The sequence below is a fragment of the Nycticebus coucang genome, chromosome 7, assembly GCF_027406575.1.
Source record: "Nycticebus coucang isolate mNycCou1 chromosome 7, mNycCou1.pri, whole genome shotgun sequence".
NCBI lineage: Eukaryota > Metazoa > Chordata > Mammalia > Primates > Lorisidae > Nycticebus > Nycticebus coucang.
In genome coordinates this window covers 36040235-36059658 of record NC_069786.1, presented here as the reverse complement: position 1 = coordinate 36059658, position 19424 = coordinate 36040235, and the positions used below count along the sequence as shown (strand labels likewise).

Below are 19424 nucleotides of genomic sequence, written 5' to 3'. Positions count from 1 at the left end.
CTAAACCATCAGCAGCTTATGAGAGGAGACTCTGTTGTCTCCACCATTATATGTTCAGCGCTTACTTTGGTCCACAGTAAATGAGTCTTACATAAATGAATGATTTTAAAACTTCTAAAATAGGGATTAAGAAATTAAGAACCTGAGGGCACAATGACTCACACCTATAATCCTAACTCTCTGGAAGGCTAAAGCAAGTAGATTGCTTGAGCTCAGGTGTTTGACACCAGCCTAAGCAAGAGCGAGACCCCATCTCTACAAAAAAATAGAAACAGAACAGAAATAGAAACAGAACAGGTTGTGTACAATGTGAGGGTTTTCAGTATGCCCCCTGGGTGAAGAGCTCAACTAAAACTTGAACTTTACCTTAGAAATTAAAGCAATATAATCTAAACATTTGTACCCTCATATCGATCTGAAATAAAGGCAAAAAAAACAAACAAACAAACAAAAAAAAACCCTAGCCAGGCATTGGCAGGGGAAGGGTAACCTTGTGTTACCAGCTACTCTGGAGACTGAGGCAAGAGGGTCACTGGGTACCAGGGCACATGAGTTTGAAGTTGCTATGAACTATGAAGCCACGGCACTCAACCCAGGGTGACAGAGTAGAATGCTGTCTAAAAAAAAAAAAGAAGAAGAACTTGAGGACAGAGACTTGGAGACTTATACCTATAATCTTAGCATCTAGCACTCCGGGTAGATAAGGTGGGAGGATTGCTTAAGCTCAGTAGTTTGAGTCCAGCCTGAGTAAGATCTAGATCCTGTCTTTACCAAAAAATAAAATTTTTTAGCCAGGGGAAGTAGCTTGAGGGTGTATCCCCAGATACTTGGGAGGCTGAGGGAGGAGGATCACTTGAAACCAGGAGTTTGAGATTGCTGTGAGCTAGGCTGATGCCATGGCACTCTCTGTCTAATGAAAAGAACTTGAGACAAATAAAAGTGTAGTATTGAAGAGCCATGAAGGGTTAACACAGCACAATGGATAGAAGATTTTGCAACATCTATGAAAGAACCAAAGCCTAACCATCTGCTTCATATCTCTCTAAGTCTAGAGATGAGAAAAAACATGTGAGTTTTTGTACCCCCTGAAAGATGGGAGGAGGATCATATGGGATTTAGAGAATAGAGCTTGCTAGGAAATGCCAATAATTTAGTCTTTTTCTTTTGCATTTATGAAGGAGATATCAAAATTGTCCCCTTCCTTAACAATGTAGCATGTGAAATAACTCTGCCAATTCATTTCAGTGGGCTTTTGATAAAGGGCAGGTAAAAAAGAAATAGAACATTTCTACTAAAATTTAAAAAAACAGCACACAACTGTAAAGCATTAGTCCAAAGATTATAAAAACTCCAGTCCACTATGTTCAGCTTTATTCCACTGAATATATATCCTTTGTCTCTTGCTAAATAAAAGACAGAGTTTTTACTTTGGTATATATGTAAATTTTTTTCTTGGTTAGAAAAAAAAAAAGCAGTTCCAAACAGGTCTATGCTGAATGTTTTATAATTTTCCATATCACTGCCTTAAAAATGCAAGAAGTCTACCAGTGTTTAAGTGATCGAGTAAAAAAACGACTTTCTCCATGAAAATTAAATGTCAAATTGTATTTGAAATGTTTACAGAGGTACTTTTCATTTGTTCATTATGATAGAAATGATAAATGAGCAAAGCTTCTTCCTAAGGATAATGTATTTCTTCAAATTGTCAATTTTGTCCTGGTTTTATGTAAGATGTTTTTATGGGCACAAATTGGCATTCGCAGCTCCAAAAACACTTGGTACTTAATAAGGCATAGAATGATTACAAATTTGGTAGCAACCAATGGAAAGCATAAACTATATGATTAATTACAATTTTTTGTAATGAACATGATCTGATCACGTTTCTGCATTTTTCATCTGACAAGAATAGCATCAGTGCACACATGTACACACACATATATGTACAATTTCAATATTCCCAATTCCAATATTTTAAATATTTTCAATCAGAAGTTTCAGTGGAGCTTTTATAAATTTTGTTTGTAGAATTATGTCATGTGATTTTAGTCATTATCGCTGGCCTTCTGCCTGTGCCAATGTATTTGGACGTTTGACATTAAGGAGAAGAAAAGACATTTTATATAAAAGTAAACAGTGTCAAAAGTAAGAAAAAGTGACTTAGGAGGAAAAGGCCTTTTGAATGATGGTAAGCTAATTTGCAGCTTGCTTGTTTCCTACTCACTTGATATGTGATATCCTGGCTGTGACATAAAAACGGGCACAAGGTTTCAGCTTCTTTTTTGCTATTATTACAAATTAACACAAACTCGGTGGCTCAAAGCAATTCAAGTTTATTAGTTTACTATCCAGAGGTTGGAAACCTAAGTAGTGTCTCAGGGCTGAGTTCTGTTGGATGTTCTCAGAGATTACCCACTTCCACTCCTTTGCCAGCTCCTAGAGTCCGCCCACGTTCCTTGTCTCTTGGCCCCTTCCCAAGATCTCTACACCCTCTCCCTACATGGCATCTTTCCTCTCTGACCTCCCCTATTCAAGAATCCTTCTGGTGATAATAGGACCACCTGGATAATTGAGGGTGCTCCCCCCACCTCTGTATCTTTCACTTCATTACTTCTGCAAAGTCTCCTTTGCTATGCAAGGTGACATTATTTACAGGTTCTAGGAGTTAGGATGGAGACTTTTGGGAATGCCATTGTTCAATCTACCTCAGGGCTCTTATTCAACCTTGTTTCATTTCAAATCTTATTCTTTGATTTGCCTTTCAATCAACTTAACTTTAAGGATGAATAAAGTCTCAGGTGGAATTTTACACCAATTTTAAAATATGAGAACATTGTGTGGATGTGTGTAGACATTTGTGGAATCAGTTTCTAATTATCAATAAAGTCTCAGCATGACAATGGGAATTACTGATTAAAAATCATATGCTGTTGAAACATGGATACTTTTTTAATACTTAATTACCTTCTAATTCAAGCCTATGCTGATTTTGTTCAGGATGGATTTTTCAAAATAAACGATTCTGTGAATTATAATCTCATAGTGTCTAATAAGGCTTATTTTTCAATCAATCACCCATTTGTGAAGAAGATATATTTTCTTGCCAAACTGAAATTGTCCTTGTTCAAGCATTTTTGATTTACCTTCTTTACTCCAAAACCTCCAAGATGTACATAATCAAAATATATCTTTGCATTTCTTTTAAATACAGCCATAAGGTTGTGAGTCAAATTTTATCTTACATTTAACAATTGTGATATTCCTAAAGGACTAATCTTTGTAAAAAATAATTACAATACCATTAACACAATTGGCTAAGTTAACACTACACACTAGCTATTGTAAAAAAATCTCATTTTCAGTAGTCTTTAAGAGACTCCAGAGAATAACACTGAATTTCTCTCAAGTTTGATTTTCAGTTTTCATGGATGCTTTAATTTTATATAGTATAAGCTTTAATATTTCATGGTATTTTACTTTAATCATGGGAAAACTTAATTTTGTTCCAGTGATTAACTAAACAAAGCTATTTATCATTCTGAAAATAAAACACAGAATACTATATTGCTTTGGGTTTTCTTTTGTCACTCTTTTTGATAAAATAATGTATAATTATTTTAAGAAAATTTGATTTTCTTTTCATCAAAATCTTATTACTGCAAATATGAAATCTAATACAGTACTTTCAGTCTTCCAGGAACTCATCACACAGTAGGTATGCTACATACAGCAGAGTACAGTAAGAGCTTTTGGTGTTTTGAATACAGTGTTATGGATCCAGTGATAAAAGAGTTCATTGAGGAAGTTTCCATAAAGGAAGTAAAATGCCATTAGATTTAGTGAATGGCTAGAATTCTGTTAAATGGGAAAGGGCATTCCAAGCAAAGGAATAAAACAGTAAAAACCTATAAATGATACAGGTAGGGAAAGTGAACAGAGTGGTAAGGAGAGTTAAAAGTGTGTGTTCAGTGGTGAAATGACAGTAGAGAAAGTATTGGGAGAGAAGTCCATTGATCATTTTAGGCAAAGCAAGTTAGGCTGGTGCGGTGGCTCCTACCTGTAACCCTACACTCTGGGAGGCTGAGCCAGGTAGATTGCTTGAGCTCAAGAGTCTGAGACCAGCCTAAACAAGAGTGAAACCCACCTCTCTACCAAAAATAGAAAAATTAGCCAAATGTAGCAGCAAACCCCTGTAGTCCCAGCTACTTGGAAGCCTGAGGCAAACGATCACTTGAGCCAGGAGTTTGAGGTTGCTGTGAGCTAGAACGTCACTGCAGGATAGCAGATGAGACTCTGCCAAAAAAAAGGAAGGAAGGAAGGAAGGAAGGAAGGAAGGAAGAAAGGAAGGAAGGAAGGAAGGAAGGAAGGAAGGAAGGAAGGAAGGAAGGAAGGAAGGAAGGAAGGAATGAATTTAAATGGAATTCTGAGAAATTTGTTCTCCATCTACGTATATACATTTTTCTAGAGTAGGTGAATCTAAAGGAAAGGGACTAAGAAACTTCTTGATACATGATAATAAACACTGTTTTTTTAACCTTTATATGAGCTTTATCCAAATTTAAAGTTGAATTTCTTATAGTTTCTGTGGTCCTCCACAAGAATTCTGTTCTCGCAGTAATGTAGTTATTGTCTGTTACATGAGACAAAAGGAAATATAACCTATTTCTCTTTTAGCAATTAGGAATGGTGTGGTATTAATCATTCTATGCTAAAGTTATCAACGAGATGTGTAAATACTAAAGAAATACTGTTGATGTTGACTAAGCTCTGAAAACTTAAGTCTTAACACTTCCATTATACTTAGCTGTTCACGGGGTTACTCTTTAACCCATTTTTTAACTTCTTTATCAGAGTTCTCAGGAATTTAACTATTTAATATGTATTATTCCTCCTTTATCTCTAATTTGTAATTAGCTACCAGAGTTGTTCATTTCTATTTTCTTTAAATTACCCTTGTTATTCATTCAATACTCAGACAATTACCAATTTGATGGGAAACTAACATTTCATTAGTATGACAGATCAACTGTTAAGGAAAATGGTATAACATTATTGTAAATTAATTATAGTGAAGTTTTCATGAAGCTGCCTGCCACATGGTTATTCAGTAGACCCCTATTGGTAGATCTTGGTTTCAGAATTTGACTTGATAGTTACTATTTTTTGAAAAGAGCAAATTTAGCAGTTCATCTTAATATTAAAATGAGAAAATATAAGTTAGCCAGTTTTCAGTAACTCATGTACTTAAAATGTTTCAGCTACAAATGTCTATATCAAACTTCTAAAAATATATATTATACATTTCTATTAAAACATATAATTAGATGTTTTCATATGAGTGTAGAAGAATTATCATACTAAGCTTTTCTCCTGACAGGATGCATCTGTACTCAGGAAACTCTATAGATTGTGGTTGTCCTAATCTTTTCATGTCTTTTGACTGCAATAATCTATTATTATAAAGAGATATCCATGGTACTTGCTTTGATCTTCTTCCTTAGGGATGTAAGTGAAATTGCCTTCACATCCTCATAAGCTTCTTGTTTTAATTACAGTGTAAAACACTACATTTCATACCATAGGAAGACATTTAAAATAAGATTAGTTTTGCTATCTCAGAAATGTGGGATGAAGCATTAAATAGGATAAATGGAAAAACACACATACGCACAACATATTTAGCTTCTTATTCAAGGACCTCAATCCAGTGGATGTACTTTTAAGTCATAATCTTGAAATACTGAAAATTCATTTGAGTTTTACAATCTATGCTTTCAAAATCTGACTTTGAAATGAAATATCTGGTTGCAAAATAAATAGGTTGTAAATAGATGGGTTATCATAGCTATTCTTAACTTCTGTTTCCTAGAGGAATACTACGAAACTGTTCCAACACTGCACCAATGTAAATTATATTTAAAGGTTGGAGTTTATTTAGCAAGCTGATAAATGATAGACTCATTAGGTAAATTCTCCTATATTGGAAAAAAGTCATTTTGAATGATGATGGATTTGTGTATTTATACACAAATACAAACGTATACAAATATATACACGTGTAAGTATGTATTGAGGAGTGGTGGTTTGCATATTTTCCCAAGGAATTTTTCTCTGGGATTTTCCCAAAAAATTATTCTATAGGTATGGCTCAATGTAGGTAAACATCGGGACATTAAAACAAAATAAAATGAACAAAACACTCAACTATGAAATGTATATATGTTCAATGTTACCCAGATCCACATTGCTGTTAGAAAATAATCATTTCACAAATTCCTAGTTGATCCCTTTTCTAATTCCCACAGCAATTATTCTAAACCCTTACTACCCTTTCCAATTCACAGACCACAGAATCCTGCTATTAGTTCTTAAGAGAAAACACAACCAAGGAATCAAGGAGTGTACCTTGACCATATTCCCTACTAGCTAATTATCCGTGTTTCTGCTAGTATTTGGGTTCTTATTCCATCCCCATAAGTTCTTGGGGAAACTGCTCCACTTTCAACTCCTTTTGACACCTCTTGTCTCTCTTCCTTTAGTGATATCTTAGCTAGGACTACATATCTACTCTAGCTTTTTAGAACTCACTGGACTTGAACTTCATCAGCAGTGACACCCTTACGGAGTTTCTCAAATTTCACATGAGTTCAGTAAATCTCATTTCTCCTTGTATCCTTCTTCTCTTCCCCATCGTCACTCTGCCCGGGCTACTCGTACTTCTCTCTTTCTCTCCCCACTTACCATTAATTTTATCTATATCTGTTCTTGTAGTTTTTCACTGTCTTTTTTGCCTCCAGTTCTCATGCTTCCAGTTTGATCATTTTCCAGAATTTCAGATATAAATATTTCACTGCCTATTGAATATTTCTTCTTGAATGTCTCCAAAGCTCTCCACACTCAATATTTCAAAAACAATGGAGAAGTCAGACATTTAGTTCAGATATCGGACTTATGATTTTGGCAATTTATGAAATTGTCAGTGTGATATTTGATGTTTAAGTTTCCTCGTCATATACAGCTTTGAAGCCACACCCTGCCAATGCATTCATCCCTCTCCCCTGGATTATTGCCATGATTTCTATTCGATCTCCCTGCTTCCACCTTCACTTTACTACAGTTTATTCTGAGCATAGTAACTAGAGAGATCCTTTAAAAATGTAAGTGGGATCCTGTCATTCTGCTCAGAATCTTTCAGTGGTTGCCTGTGTTGTTGATTTAGTGAAACTCAAAATCGTCTGCTCCCCCATTCCTTTACACCCTGGCCACATATTTTCCTAATTTCTTTTTTTTCCAGCCAAAATGACAGGATACTGTCAAATACTCCAGCCAAGTATTTTTCAAATTTACTGGCCACCCTTTTGTCTCAAATTCTTAGCCCATCCCATGATCTTTAATGCATGAGCATTGATTCAACTGGGTGTGACTGTCATCTTTATTCAAATGTCACATTCTCTGTGACATATTCTCTGACCACTATATTTTAAATTATACCTCTTTCTGATCTGCAACCGTTAGTCCCATCTCTATTTTATTTTTCTTAATAGGGTTTATCTTCTAATATACTACCTGTATAATTAACTCATTTATTTTATTTTCATTTCTATCCTCCTACTATAAGTAAGCTCCATGATAGTAAGAATTCTATTTTAATATTATTGTTATTATTATATTCCCAGTCACAAAAACCCAGAAGTCTAATAATGTATCTTGCCTAAATGAATGAATGAACAAATTAAGATTTGGGTAGTAAAAATGCTTTTGAACTAAATATTACCATGAATATACTATTTTAGAAATTATTCAATTACTTCTACAAGGATCATTCTACTCTTCACCATGAGCAGACTCATATACATATGTGTACACACAGTCAATCTTTTTTAAATCCATCTGTTCTATCTTGGTTTTGCAATACCATCCAATCAATTCGCTTCCAGACATGTTTAAGCCTTTTATTTTTATTTATTTATTTTTTAATTAATCTGTACTTTTTAGTTTTTATATAACACTTCACTCTAGTTTTATAAATACATCACCACATGAAAGCAGAATTCCATTGTCCCTTTATGGCGATAAATATTAACAGATTATCTTCATTGTGCAAAATAATAATAATAATACATTAAGATTCATTTTAGTGCAGCCAAATGTGTGCTCACTAAATACAAGCTATAATAACTTCAGAATTATTTTTTTATTTTTTTTATTAAATCATAGCTTAGCTGTGTACATTAATGCGATCATGGGGCACCATACACTGGTTTTATAGACCGTTTGACACATTTTCATCACACTGGTTAACATAGCCTTCCTGGCATTTTCTTAGTTACCATGTGAAGAAATTTATATTCTACATTTACTAAGTTTCACATGTACCCTTGTAAAATGCACCGCAGGTGTAATCCCACCAATCCCCCTCCCTCTGCCCACCTCCCCCCTCCCTCCCCTCCCTCTCCTCCTTCCCCCTATTCTTAGGTTATAACTGGGTTATAACTTTCATATGAAAGTCATAAATTAGTTTCATAGTAGGGCTGAGTACATTGGATACTTTTTCTTCCATTCTTGAGATACTTTACTAAGAAGAATATGTTCTAGCTCCATCCATGTAAACATGAATGAGGCAAAGTCTCCATCTTTCTTTAAGGCTGCATAATACCCCATGGTGTACATATACCACAATTTATTAATCCATTCGTGGATCAATGGGCACTTGGGCTTTTTCCATGACTTAGCAATTATGAATTGGGCTGCAATAAACATTCTGGTACAAATATCATTGTTATAATGTGATTTTTGGTCTTCTGGGTATATGCCTAGTAGAGGAATTATAGGATTGAATGGCATATCTATTTTTAGATCTCTAAGTGTTCTCCAAACATCTTTCCAAAAGGAATGTATTAATTTGCATTCCCACCAGCAGTGTAGAAGTGTTCCCTTTTCTCCACATCCACACCAACATCTCTGGTCTTGGGATTTTGTGATATGGGCTAATCTTACTGGAGATAGATGATATCTCAAAGTAGTTTTGATTTGCATTTCTCTGATGATTAAGGATGATGAGCATTTTTTTTGTATGTTTGTAGGCCGTGCAGCTGTCTTCTTCAGAGAAGTTTCTCTTCAAGTCCCTTGCCCAGGCTGCGATGGGATCACTTGTTCTTTTCTTGCTTATACGTTTGAGTTCTCTGTGGATTCTGATTATTAAACCTTTGTCAGAGACATAACCTGCAAATATCTTCTCCCATTCTGAGGGATGTCTGCTTGTTTTACTTACTGTGTTCTTGGCTGTTGCAGAAGCTTTTTAGTTTGATCAGGTCCCAGTAGTGTATTTTTGAAGCTGCTTCAATTGCCCGGGGGGTCTTCCTCATAAAATACACTCCCAGACTGATTTCTTCTAGTATTCTTATAGCACTGTCTTCTAGTATTTTTATAGTTTCATATCTTAAGTTTAAATCTTAAGCCTTTTAAATATTTAGTCACCACTTCTTTTTTTTTTTTTTTTTTTTTTTTGAGACAGAATCTCACCATGTCACCCTGGGTAGAGTACAATGGCATCACAGCTCACAGCAACCTCAAAGTCTAAGGCATAAGCAATTCTCTTGCCTCAGCCTCCCAAGTAGCTGGGACTACAGGCACCTGCCACAACACCTGGCTATTTTTGGTTGTAGTGTCATTGTTGTTTGGCAGATCCAGTCTGTATTCAAACCCACCAGCTCTAGTGTATGTGTTTGGTACCCTAGCTTCTGAGCTACAGGCACCGAGCCTAGTCATCAATTCTTAACTCTTACCTTACCACATTTGGAGCAGTCCTATCTAAGCCCCTCTCTTAGTCCAATCACATTGAATGTTTCTCTAGACATTTGGAAAAGTCTCCCTACCAAAAGATTTTGTACCACATTTTATTAGTATAACCTTTCTGAAGTACTTTCCATCACTTCACATTACCTTCAAGATGCTTCCCATAGCAATCAAAGACCTTCTTTATTAAGCCTGACCTATATTTTTGAGACACTTTATTTTAGCATCATAAATACTTCTCTCTTGCCCTCTTTACTTCTTTATACTGTTAACAAGTATGTATTGATTTTTATTGGATCACATACTAAACAATGGCATTTTCCCCTCTCACTATGGCAATTTGATGTAGTTTGAGAGAAAGGAAGAGAAAACTTAGCATTTGAAGATCATAGATCAAATGCAGGGTAGTTATTGGTACAATGAATATCTATTCTGATTTTTCTCAAACTAGGTTTATGCCTGTTGTCCTAGTGTAATTATTTTTTTAATACTTTATTTAACAAACTCAGAATCCCCATTAGTGTAATTATTAATAAGCCTTCTTTCACTTTCAAAACTCTGTCAGTTGGTGATAAATTATATGGTCTCTTTGTTTATAAGAAAAATAATGAACTTTATTTCATACCCTTTCTGTACATTTACTTCAAAAGTTATGTGATGACCTAAATCAAAATGTAAGCCCCTTTCTTTGAGTACTGAAACATACGTACAAATATATCACACATCACTATTTGGTGGAGAAAACCTAGGTCTTATAATCTAAATGTTATTTCAATTTCACTAGAAAAGTATTTTCTTCACCAATGTAATATAATACATTGGTTAATTAATGCCTTAGCAACTGTTTACTAAAGCTCGCCTGGAATATTCCTATATCCCATTCATCTAAAGCCTACATATCACTAGAGGAATGGTTACATACACTACCTATTCTCTAAGCTTGGTTCCATCTGTCTCTACCTCTAGTCTTTCCTTTCAGCATTTTTTGGGGGGCATCTGTTTGCATAGATAATGTCTTTGATCCTTTAAAATAAGACTGGCTTCTACATCTTTGAACACAGAGGATGTTCAAACAACTTAGTGTAAAGAAACAACAATTATGACAGTGGTGGTGAAGAGCGCCAGGTTCATGGTGAATATATGGAAAATACAGTGAGTTATCAGGGAACATCTATAGTTTGAGAATTTAAAAGGTTAATATTATCCCCACATCTATAGATTAAAGATCTATGTATTTGTAACGTATTATTTACTTAAAGTTATGCTGCTGGGGTGGAGGGTGTTGAACAGAAAGGAAATACTGCATTTTATCAAATCTAGGATACCAGAGTATAACATGTACCATTATTTTGTATATTGCTAGGAAAATAATTGTTATTTAAGCTATGGCCGAATGCTTTTATATAATTTAGTATTTTTATTTTATATTTATTGACTTAGCTCAGTTAGACTTATTCAATGATCATTTTATCTTAGATCATTTTATCTTAATAATTTTATTTTAAATTATTCATGTAACTGTGTAATAAAATTACAAGTGAAAATTAAATAGCTAAAGTAATCCTAATACTCCTTCACATTCAGAGGCATCAATTATAAGAAACATTTCTTTTTCAGAAATGTTTTATATGTAAAATGGATTGTTTTCAAATGAACTCACAATGTGTATGTAAATGCTAATATATTGTGAAAAATAAACAGTTGTTGATTTTATTTGAACTTGAGGAAAAGTTACGATTCCATATATCCTGAAGCAAGGAAAGGAAACAGCCTACTTTTTAGACACAACCAACTGTAGGAAATCATAGTTAAAACATAGCTTTATGAAGTGTACTAGCCCTTTTGCAGAAGTTGTCACCTTGTGAAGTCTTGGAGATGAAGGAAAGAAAATACTGTGGTATTGCTAATTCATGTAGAGATATGAAGGGCCATTATCAGGATGGATGGTTAAGAACTGAAAACTCAGAAATGGAGTTTAATTACAATATTTAAATCATTACTGCTTTTTCTTTCTCTTGGAGCAGAGAAGGAAATTGAAATTTCTATGCTCATGAGCTTCTCCTTGGATTCAACGTCTCACATCAAAGTCACTTGCTGGAATATCTATCTATATGTCACCTTTGAGCTGATAAAGTCTCTAGTCATAAAGTAAACAGCATTCTGAACTATTTCCAGAGCAGGTCACGTTAGACTATAACAAAGTCAATTCTTTGAAAATTGCTTGAATTGAGTAGCTAAAATTAAGAAAAATAATTGGTTTAGCTTTGATGCTGAACAGGGAATGTGGGCTCATGTTCACATACCTTTTCTGTATTGCTTTCCCACATTTCATCTCTGTGCTGCTCTTGTATTCATGTTCAGATCATTCATATTTTATTTTGAAACATTTTCATTTTCAGATCAACAGTTGTGTGATCCTGGTGAATTTCTTTGCCACGATCATGTGACTTGTGTCTCCCAGAGCTGGCTGTGTGATGGGGACCCTGACTGCCCTGATGATTCAGACGAGTCTTTAGATACCTGTGAGTAGAAAGGTTCTCATGCCATTCGGATTTACCTTATATGTGAAACTAAAAGTCAGTTGTTTTCATGGATGATTGCTGTTCTAGTTGATTCTGTTCTTTTTTCCCCAAATAGCTTATGAAACTTGAAAGCTTTTGTTTGTTTCTTTGAAATGAGTATGTGAATGAGAGCAGAAAATGCAGTTTTGCAGTGTGAATTAAGTTATTGGAGGGAAGAAAATGCAAGGTTAATTATTTCAAAGTGACTGTCTTAATATCAGAAATAAAATGACCTGAAGAAAAAATATTCTTTAAAATATAGCACTGACAGGGAATAAGACCTTCTCCAATATAACATATCTCTTACATTTTCAGTCAAAGGAACATATAGAAAAAATATTAAGGAAATCAAGCTTTACTTTCCATATTATTTCTGTTAATATCTTAGGGCACTACATAAATTACTGAACATGTTTTCTTTTGAGCCTGAAAGATAAAAACTTTGCCTATCCATGCAGTAAGGATCTTTGCCTTTCTAATATAAGATTCAGAAACCTAGAATCAAAGCCTCTTTAAGCACTTTTCATGGCTTCAAATTACCTACAGATAGTTTCCCAAGCCCATCAAATTCCATTATTACCAACCATGCCCTATGTTTTGGAGATTCTCTATTTTAAAACTTTTTTATAAAATACTACTAGAGTAGTCATACCACTATGATTTGGCGTACACTGAGGATTGTGTCCACATTAGAAATATAACAATAACAAAATTATAAATAGCACTATGACCTTATCTAAATATGCCACACTTTTTTAATGCCTACTTATCTTTAAAAGTATGAACAGTGTCTTACATTTTGATAATTTATATTTTAAGCACTTCTGTTAATAGTACCAGTCTGTGCTCTCCAAGCAACCAGCTACTTCACGTGTCAATGTCATCCCCAAAGTAATCCCATAGTCCTATGAATTCAAGGTGAAAACAATAATCAGCTTTATTGCTTTGCTTGATATTCTTGGTTCCATTTTTATACACGTTTTTACAATCCTTACAGATAATTTTGATGAAAATCTTGCCTTTTGAATACAGAGGCAAATGCTTATTGATTTTCTTTATGTTTGATGTTCTTTTAAAAATTTCTCAACATGTGAATACTTGAATATTTGCATTAATTGCCTCTCTTTGAGCAAGTTATTTACCACACTGCTAGTTTTCACCAGTTTAAATTCTAAAAGCCTTACAAGACTCCTTAAGGCATAGAAAAGGATCTAGGAATAATGAATGTGTGTATATATATATGTATAACATATAAAAATACAATAAATTCTAATAAATAAATTATAAATTCATATAGAGAAATATTATTTGGAATAAAAAGAATGAAGTTCTCATACATGCTACAACATGGATTAACCTTGAAAACATCATGCTAAAGGAAGAAGCTAGTCAAAAATGAACACATGTTTTATGATCGCATTCATATATTAATAAAATATCCAATATAGGCAAATATATACAGATAGAAAGTAGAGTGGTGGTTGCTAGGTCCGGGAAGGGGCGGGCATGGAGAGGGAAAGAGGAAGGGCAGTACTGACTACTAGGGAATCTGGGGTCTTGCAGGGGGATGATGAAATGTTCCTAAATCAGATTATGATGATGGTTGCATGACATTGTGAATATATTTTAAAACGTGGAATTGTGCCTTTCAAATGGATGAATCATGTGGTATGTGATGAATAAAGGTATTTAAATAAAGGTATTTTAAAAGTGGGAAAATTTCTGTATTACACATATGGGTGCAGATAAACAGAAATGTAAAAAGACAGCAATAATAAATACTTTGGTTCTAGGTTACATATGTATTGGGACATATTTCAATATTGTAAATCCTTTTAGCTTTAGTCCACCAAATCAAGTGCTTTCTAGAAATTCTCACCTTATTAGCTACAAATACAAGGAAGGACAGCCATGGCATAATCAGAGTTAGAGTTGAGTTCTCTAAGTTTAGCAGTGGGGCCTTGCATTCTGCCCTAATTGTTCTATCAGTTCTCTGATTGATATAAGTGATGGAGACAGAATATAGATTTGTGAAATTCATGTTCAAGAAAGCCAGGTTGAAGGGGAAATACCATGGAACTGGGTGTCTGGTACAATGCAAAGGCAGTTAGGAAGAAATTGGTATGACATGGTGACAAGACATATTCAGCGGGAGTTCCTCTCATGCTGGTGAAGAATAGAGAATGACGTCTCCTTTCTGCTCTAAGGGGAGCTGGACAGAGAATCAGACTGGAGAGGTCTTATGGTCTACAGGAGGCATAAGAACGTGTGTGGTCAGGCTCAGTGCCTGTAGTACAGTGGTTATGGCATCAGCCACATTCACCAGGGCTGGGAGGTTCGAACCCAGCCCGGGTCTGCTAAACAACAATGACAACTACAACCAAAAATAGCCAGGCATTGTGGCAGGCGCCTGTATTCCCAGCTACTTGGGAGTCTGAGGCAAGAAAATTGCTTGGGCCCAAGAGTTTGATGTTGCTGTGAGCTGTGACGCCACAGTTCTCTACCAAAGGCAACATAGTAAAACTCTGTCTCAAAAAAAAAAAAAAGAATGTGGTCAATAACTGAAGTCCAGAGAGGCAAGAAAGACACATCTCAGTGTTTGCCAAAGTAAGTGATGATGAATATTCCACACCCTCCCATAACCACTCCATGCTTCCAAAACCATGGCTGATATCCACAGCAAGGGACCAGATTTTCTGGCAAGTATCTTCCCTAATTGTTTGAGCATCTCCTGGAGTGGTCGAATTCTCCATCACAGTGGTGGTTAACTATTTTGAATACCCATCTTCTGCTCAAAAGATAGATACATTAGCACTTTGAGTTTGGGAAGAAAGGTGGTCTTTCAATTTACAGTTAGGTCCTTTTAGCAGATAGAGACCTCAACTGGAAATTACATGCAGGTTAATTAATAATTGAAATAGATTTTCTGATTACTTAATTTGTAAAATGTAATTCATAACTGCTCATGATATTTTTGTCAGTTTTTAAGTTTTATTCCTCTCCAAAGAAATTTTATGGATTCAATTTGAAAATGCTTCTTCATACTGCCCGTTCTCACTTTATCCTCTACCATCAAAATTACTAAATATTTTTAAAGGCAACACTGAAATTGTTCTTTATCAATGTAGCCGTATAACAAAGACAAAGAAATAACTACTTTTCTACCTGGAATTTTAATCTGTGCGACATATTTAATTAACCTGTTTTATATAAATGGTTTCAGTCAGTACCAATTAAAATCTGGACAAGCCTAGATAACAGCCTTTATGAAAAATATTTTCAAGTTTAAATTTCTCAATCCAGATGTTCACGATTACCATTTTGTCTAATCACAGTGCTTTGTATTGTGTTGCTTTATGATATTCACATGCAGTCATCACTAATCTACATAAAATAACTGCATAATTTTATAATTATATGAATGTATACATTTGATGTGAAGGAGAAATACTAAAAACGGAAAACCCTGAAGATTGATTTGTACGAAGGGTAATTTTGTGCTCAGTGTATGAAAAAAAGTCTGTTATCATCTGTGATTTGAAGACAAAGTATGTTGTATCTACAAAATATTAGATAAAAACAGCTGGCACAATATAGTTATTTTTCCTAAATCCACTTAGCCTTTAAAATGGAAGAAAGACGACTGTAGCACAGGATTTATTATGACATTGTGAAAGCTCATGTGACTAAACTGTAAAGCACCGATGACTAAACTGCTTTGGAAGCAAAATATTTGTGTAGGAAAAGAAGAAATCCTGGATACTCAGTGAAATTTAGATATTTGGGGAACTGAAACTTTAATGAACCCATATTTGCTTCCTCTTCTGTGTTTGTTTCAGTCTGGGCTAAAGGAGTATCCTTCAGGCAGGAGTAAGATTTCACTAACAGCATACACGGAGAAAAATTCTTGCGCTAGGTTAATTCACAACTAAGTTGACTGCATGTTAGGATGAGTTAGCTAAAATATGAAATTGGAATATTTTAATAATTTATGACTTTACCTTGGATATGAGAAATTATTTTTAGCTGTAAAAAGGAAAGTTTTTTATTTCTTTATAGTATTTAAAATAATTTTTCAAGTGTGTAAATAATGACTAACACCATTTATAGGTTCTATAAGGCAATGAGAATAGAAAATCATGAAAATCACCATCTTTCTTCTCATTGCTTTCAAACCGGTGTTGTTAGTATGTGACAAAAATGAAAATGCATAGTGGAAATGTTTATTTGGGAAATGAAAGCCTGGTACCACCTGTGGCAGGGAAGGCTTCTTGAAAGGCACTTTATTCTGAGGTATTCAAAAGTTAATTCCTTCTAGGATTTTCTGTTGAATCAGCTCCAACTGATAGAGGATATTTTCCAGGACTCTGATGTGATGTTACTTAAAATTAGATTCTGCCTTTTTAAGTCAGGAAGGTATCAGCCATGCTATTTTTCCTTATTCCTGTTCCCTTGCACAATTCCCCTTCAGAAAATCATGTAGAGCGTTCTTCAGGTACACATGGCATTTTGGAAATAATGACTCATTACTAGAAAGGAGAATAGAAATGGTCAGGCCACATTTGTGATCTGGACAGCCATGACTTTTGTGCTAAGTTGTCTTGTCCTTCTGCAGTGGTCAGCCAGCATTTCCTGTAAAGGTTCAGATAGTAAATTCTTAGGTTTTACAGACCCATATGATCTCTGTTGCATATTAATCTTTGTTTTTGGTTTTTGGTTTGCTTATTTTTAAACCCTTGTAAAATGGAGGAAGAAAATTACCTCTCAGCTTTCAGTCTGTGCAAAAACAAGCCCCAACTCAGATTTGCCTAGCAGGCTAAAGTTAGCCAAAACCCCATTATGTATACCTGCTATATGGTTGTGTGAGCAGGTCTGTGCCCAGGCACTGCAACTGCGTGGAGGGTATAACATCACACAGTGAATGTATGCAGCATAGAATTGTGTTTGTAGCCACTAGTCACAATGCCAAGCTCAAGCAGCATAGTATAGGCTATAAAATTAATTTTTTTTTTTTCATGTATTTTTGCCTACCTCCTTCTTGATTCACATTGCATTTTACCACCTGTTACTGAAACAGTACTATTGGCACCCTTTGTGGGACCATAAATTGAAGGTACAAATGCTTGCAAGAGGAGGGCTTCCTATATATCCAGGAAGAGCCCTGAACAACCTCTGCCATGGGCTTTTATGAAAGCATTGTACAACAGGTGTGGGGACCCATGTACTAGGACCATGTGCTTAATGGTAGCTACATGCTCTTACCTCGACTCCCACGCTAGTGCAACACAAATGTTCAAAGTATAATACCTACTTGCTAACGTGCTACAGATCTTATCTCATTAACGCCTACTTGAGGGGTTGAGCTCAAACTGCTTGAGGGCTTGTCTCTGGGCAGTGGAACATCTCCATGCTAGCTAGGAGATCATCCTGCTCCCAGCGCCTCCTTCAAGAACCGGTGACCACTTCCACAAGCCTGGTGTATGGTCACTGACACAGTAGCTCTACAAAACATGGGGTTTTCTTTTCTCTTATTAAATGTTGAAAAAATAGGAGGGAGGGAGGCAAGATGGCTGACTGGAGCCAGCTTTCCACAGAGGCTCCCATCCAGAAGGAGAGTTAAAGGATAGAAGTTTTAGCAAGTGAGCCAATGGTTTGGAGCTGAGCCAAGAGAGAAGGTTGACGAATGTACATCAACCCTGCTGAGGCAAGCTGTGACCTCAAGGATACAAATAAAAGTTACAAAATCCATTGCCAAGCAGACAGGAGTCTCCTGCCCCATGAGAAGGGCTCACAGTAGTCCATACACACAAGTGAGCAGAGTTCAAACATCCTCCCATTTTATGCCACAGGAGGACCCTCTCAAAACCAGACCTCCTTCCCTGTTAAGGTGCCATGGCACTCTCCTGTCAGGCATAAAACTGTATAAAACTGAATATGTTCTCTACCTGCAATTCTGAACTCTCAGCACTACCCAAAGTTTGGAAGTCTGTCCTTCATGGAATCCAGTTTCTTGGGCATTTTCTCAAGAGGTGTAAACAGAGCAAGACCTATTGCTGATCTGTGCTGATTCTGCTACACAGGAGTAGGGAAAAGATGGTCAGCTGAGAGGGAACCATACAGGAGTGATGGTGCCCCAAGGCATAGAGCAGCAGCTACAGCAGCAACAATAGGGCTCACACCCCTGGACAAATTACAGAAAGACAGTCCTTATCTCTCTGGGCAACCAGAGGAAGCCGGGCATCTTTTCCAGTGGTAGCCACTGGTGGAACAGATCTGGCATGGAAACACAGGCCCCATGAGTAAAGGGTATGCCTGAGGCAGTACCAGCTTGGGCTGAACATGGGGACTAGAATATGAGCGCGCAGAGATTGCTGACTCCCAGTGTGGGGCTATCCCAGGGGACTGCTTTACTGAGCCTAAGAAACATGTGGCCCTCAGGGGATCATAGCTGAGACAAAACCAGAGATGTTGGCGTGGATGTGGAGAAAAGGGAACACTTCTACACTGCTGGTGGGAATGCTGAGTAATATGTTCCTTTTGGAAAGATGTTTGGAGAACACCTAGAGAACTAAAAATAGACCTGCCATTCAATCCTACAATTCCTCTACTAGTTATATATCCAGAAGACCAAAAATCAGACTTTAACAAAGATATTTGTACCATAATGTTTATTGTAGCACAATTCATAATTGCTAAGTCATGGAAGAAGCCCAAGTGCCCATTGACCCATGAATAGATTGTAAATTGTGGTATATGTACACCATGGGATTTTATGAAGCCTTAAAGAAAGATGGAGACTTTACCTCTTTAATGTTTACATGGATGGAGCTGAAACATATTCTTCTTAGTAAAGTATCTCAAGAATGGATGAAAAATTATCCAATGTACTCAGCCCTACTATGAAACTAGTTTATAACTTTCATATGAAAGCTATAACCCAATTATAGCCCAAGAATATGGGAAAAGGGGAAAGGGAGGGGAGGGGACGGGGGAGGATGGGTGGAGGGAGGATACTTGTTGGGACCACACCTACTGTGCATCTTACAAGGGTACATGTGAAACTTACTA

General features: G+C 35.9%; 1 protein-coding gene across 1 annotated transcript in view; it reads left to right on the top strand.

The window, feature by feature from the left end:
• Positions 1 to 19424, top strand: part of LRP1B (LDL receptor related protein 1B) — a 2318354-nt gene that overhangs the window by 322209 nt on the left and 1976721 nt on the right. The window contains exon 2 of the mRNA XM_053597274.1: positions 12195 to 12317. Within this exon, the coding sequence (XP_053453249.1) occupies positions 12195 to 12317 (123 nt within the window). The remainder of the gene's footprint in view (positions 1 to 12194; positions 12318 to 19424) is intronic.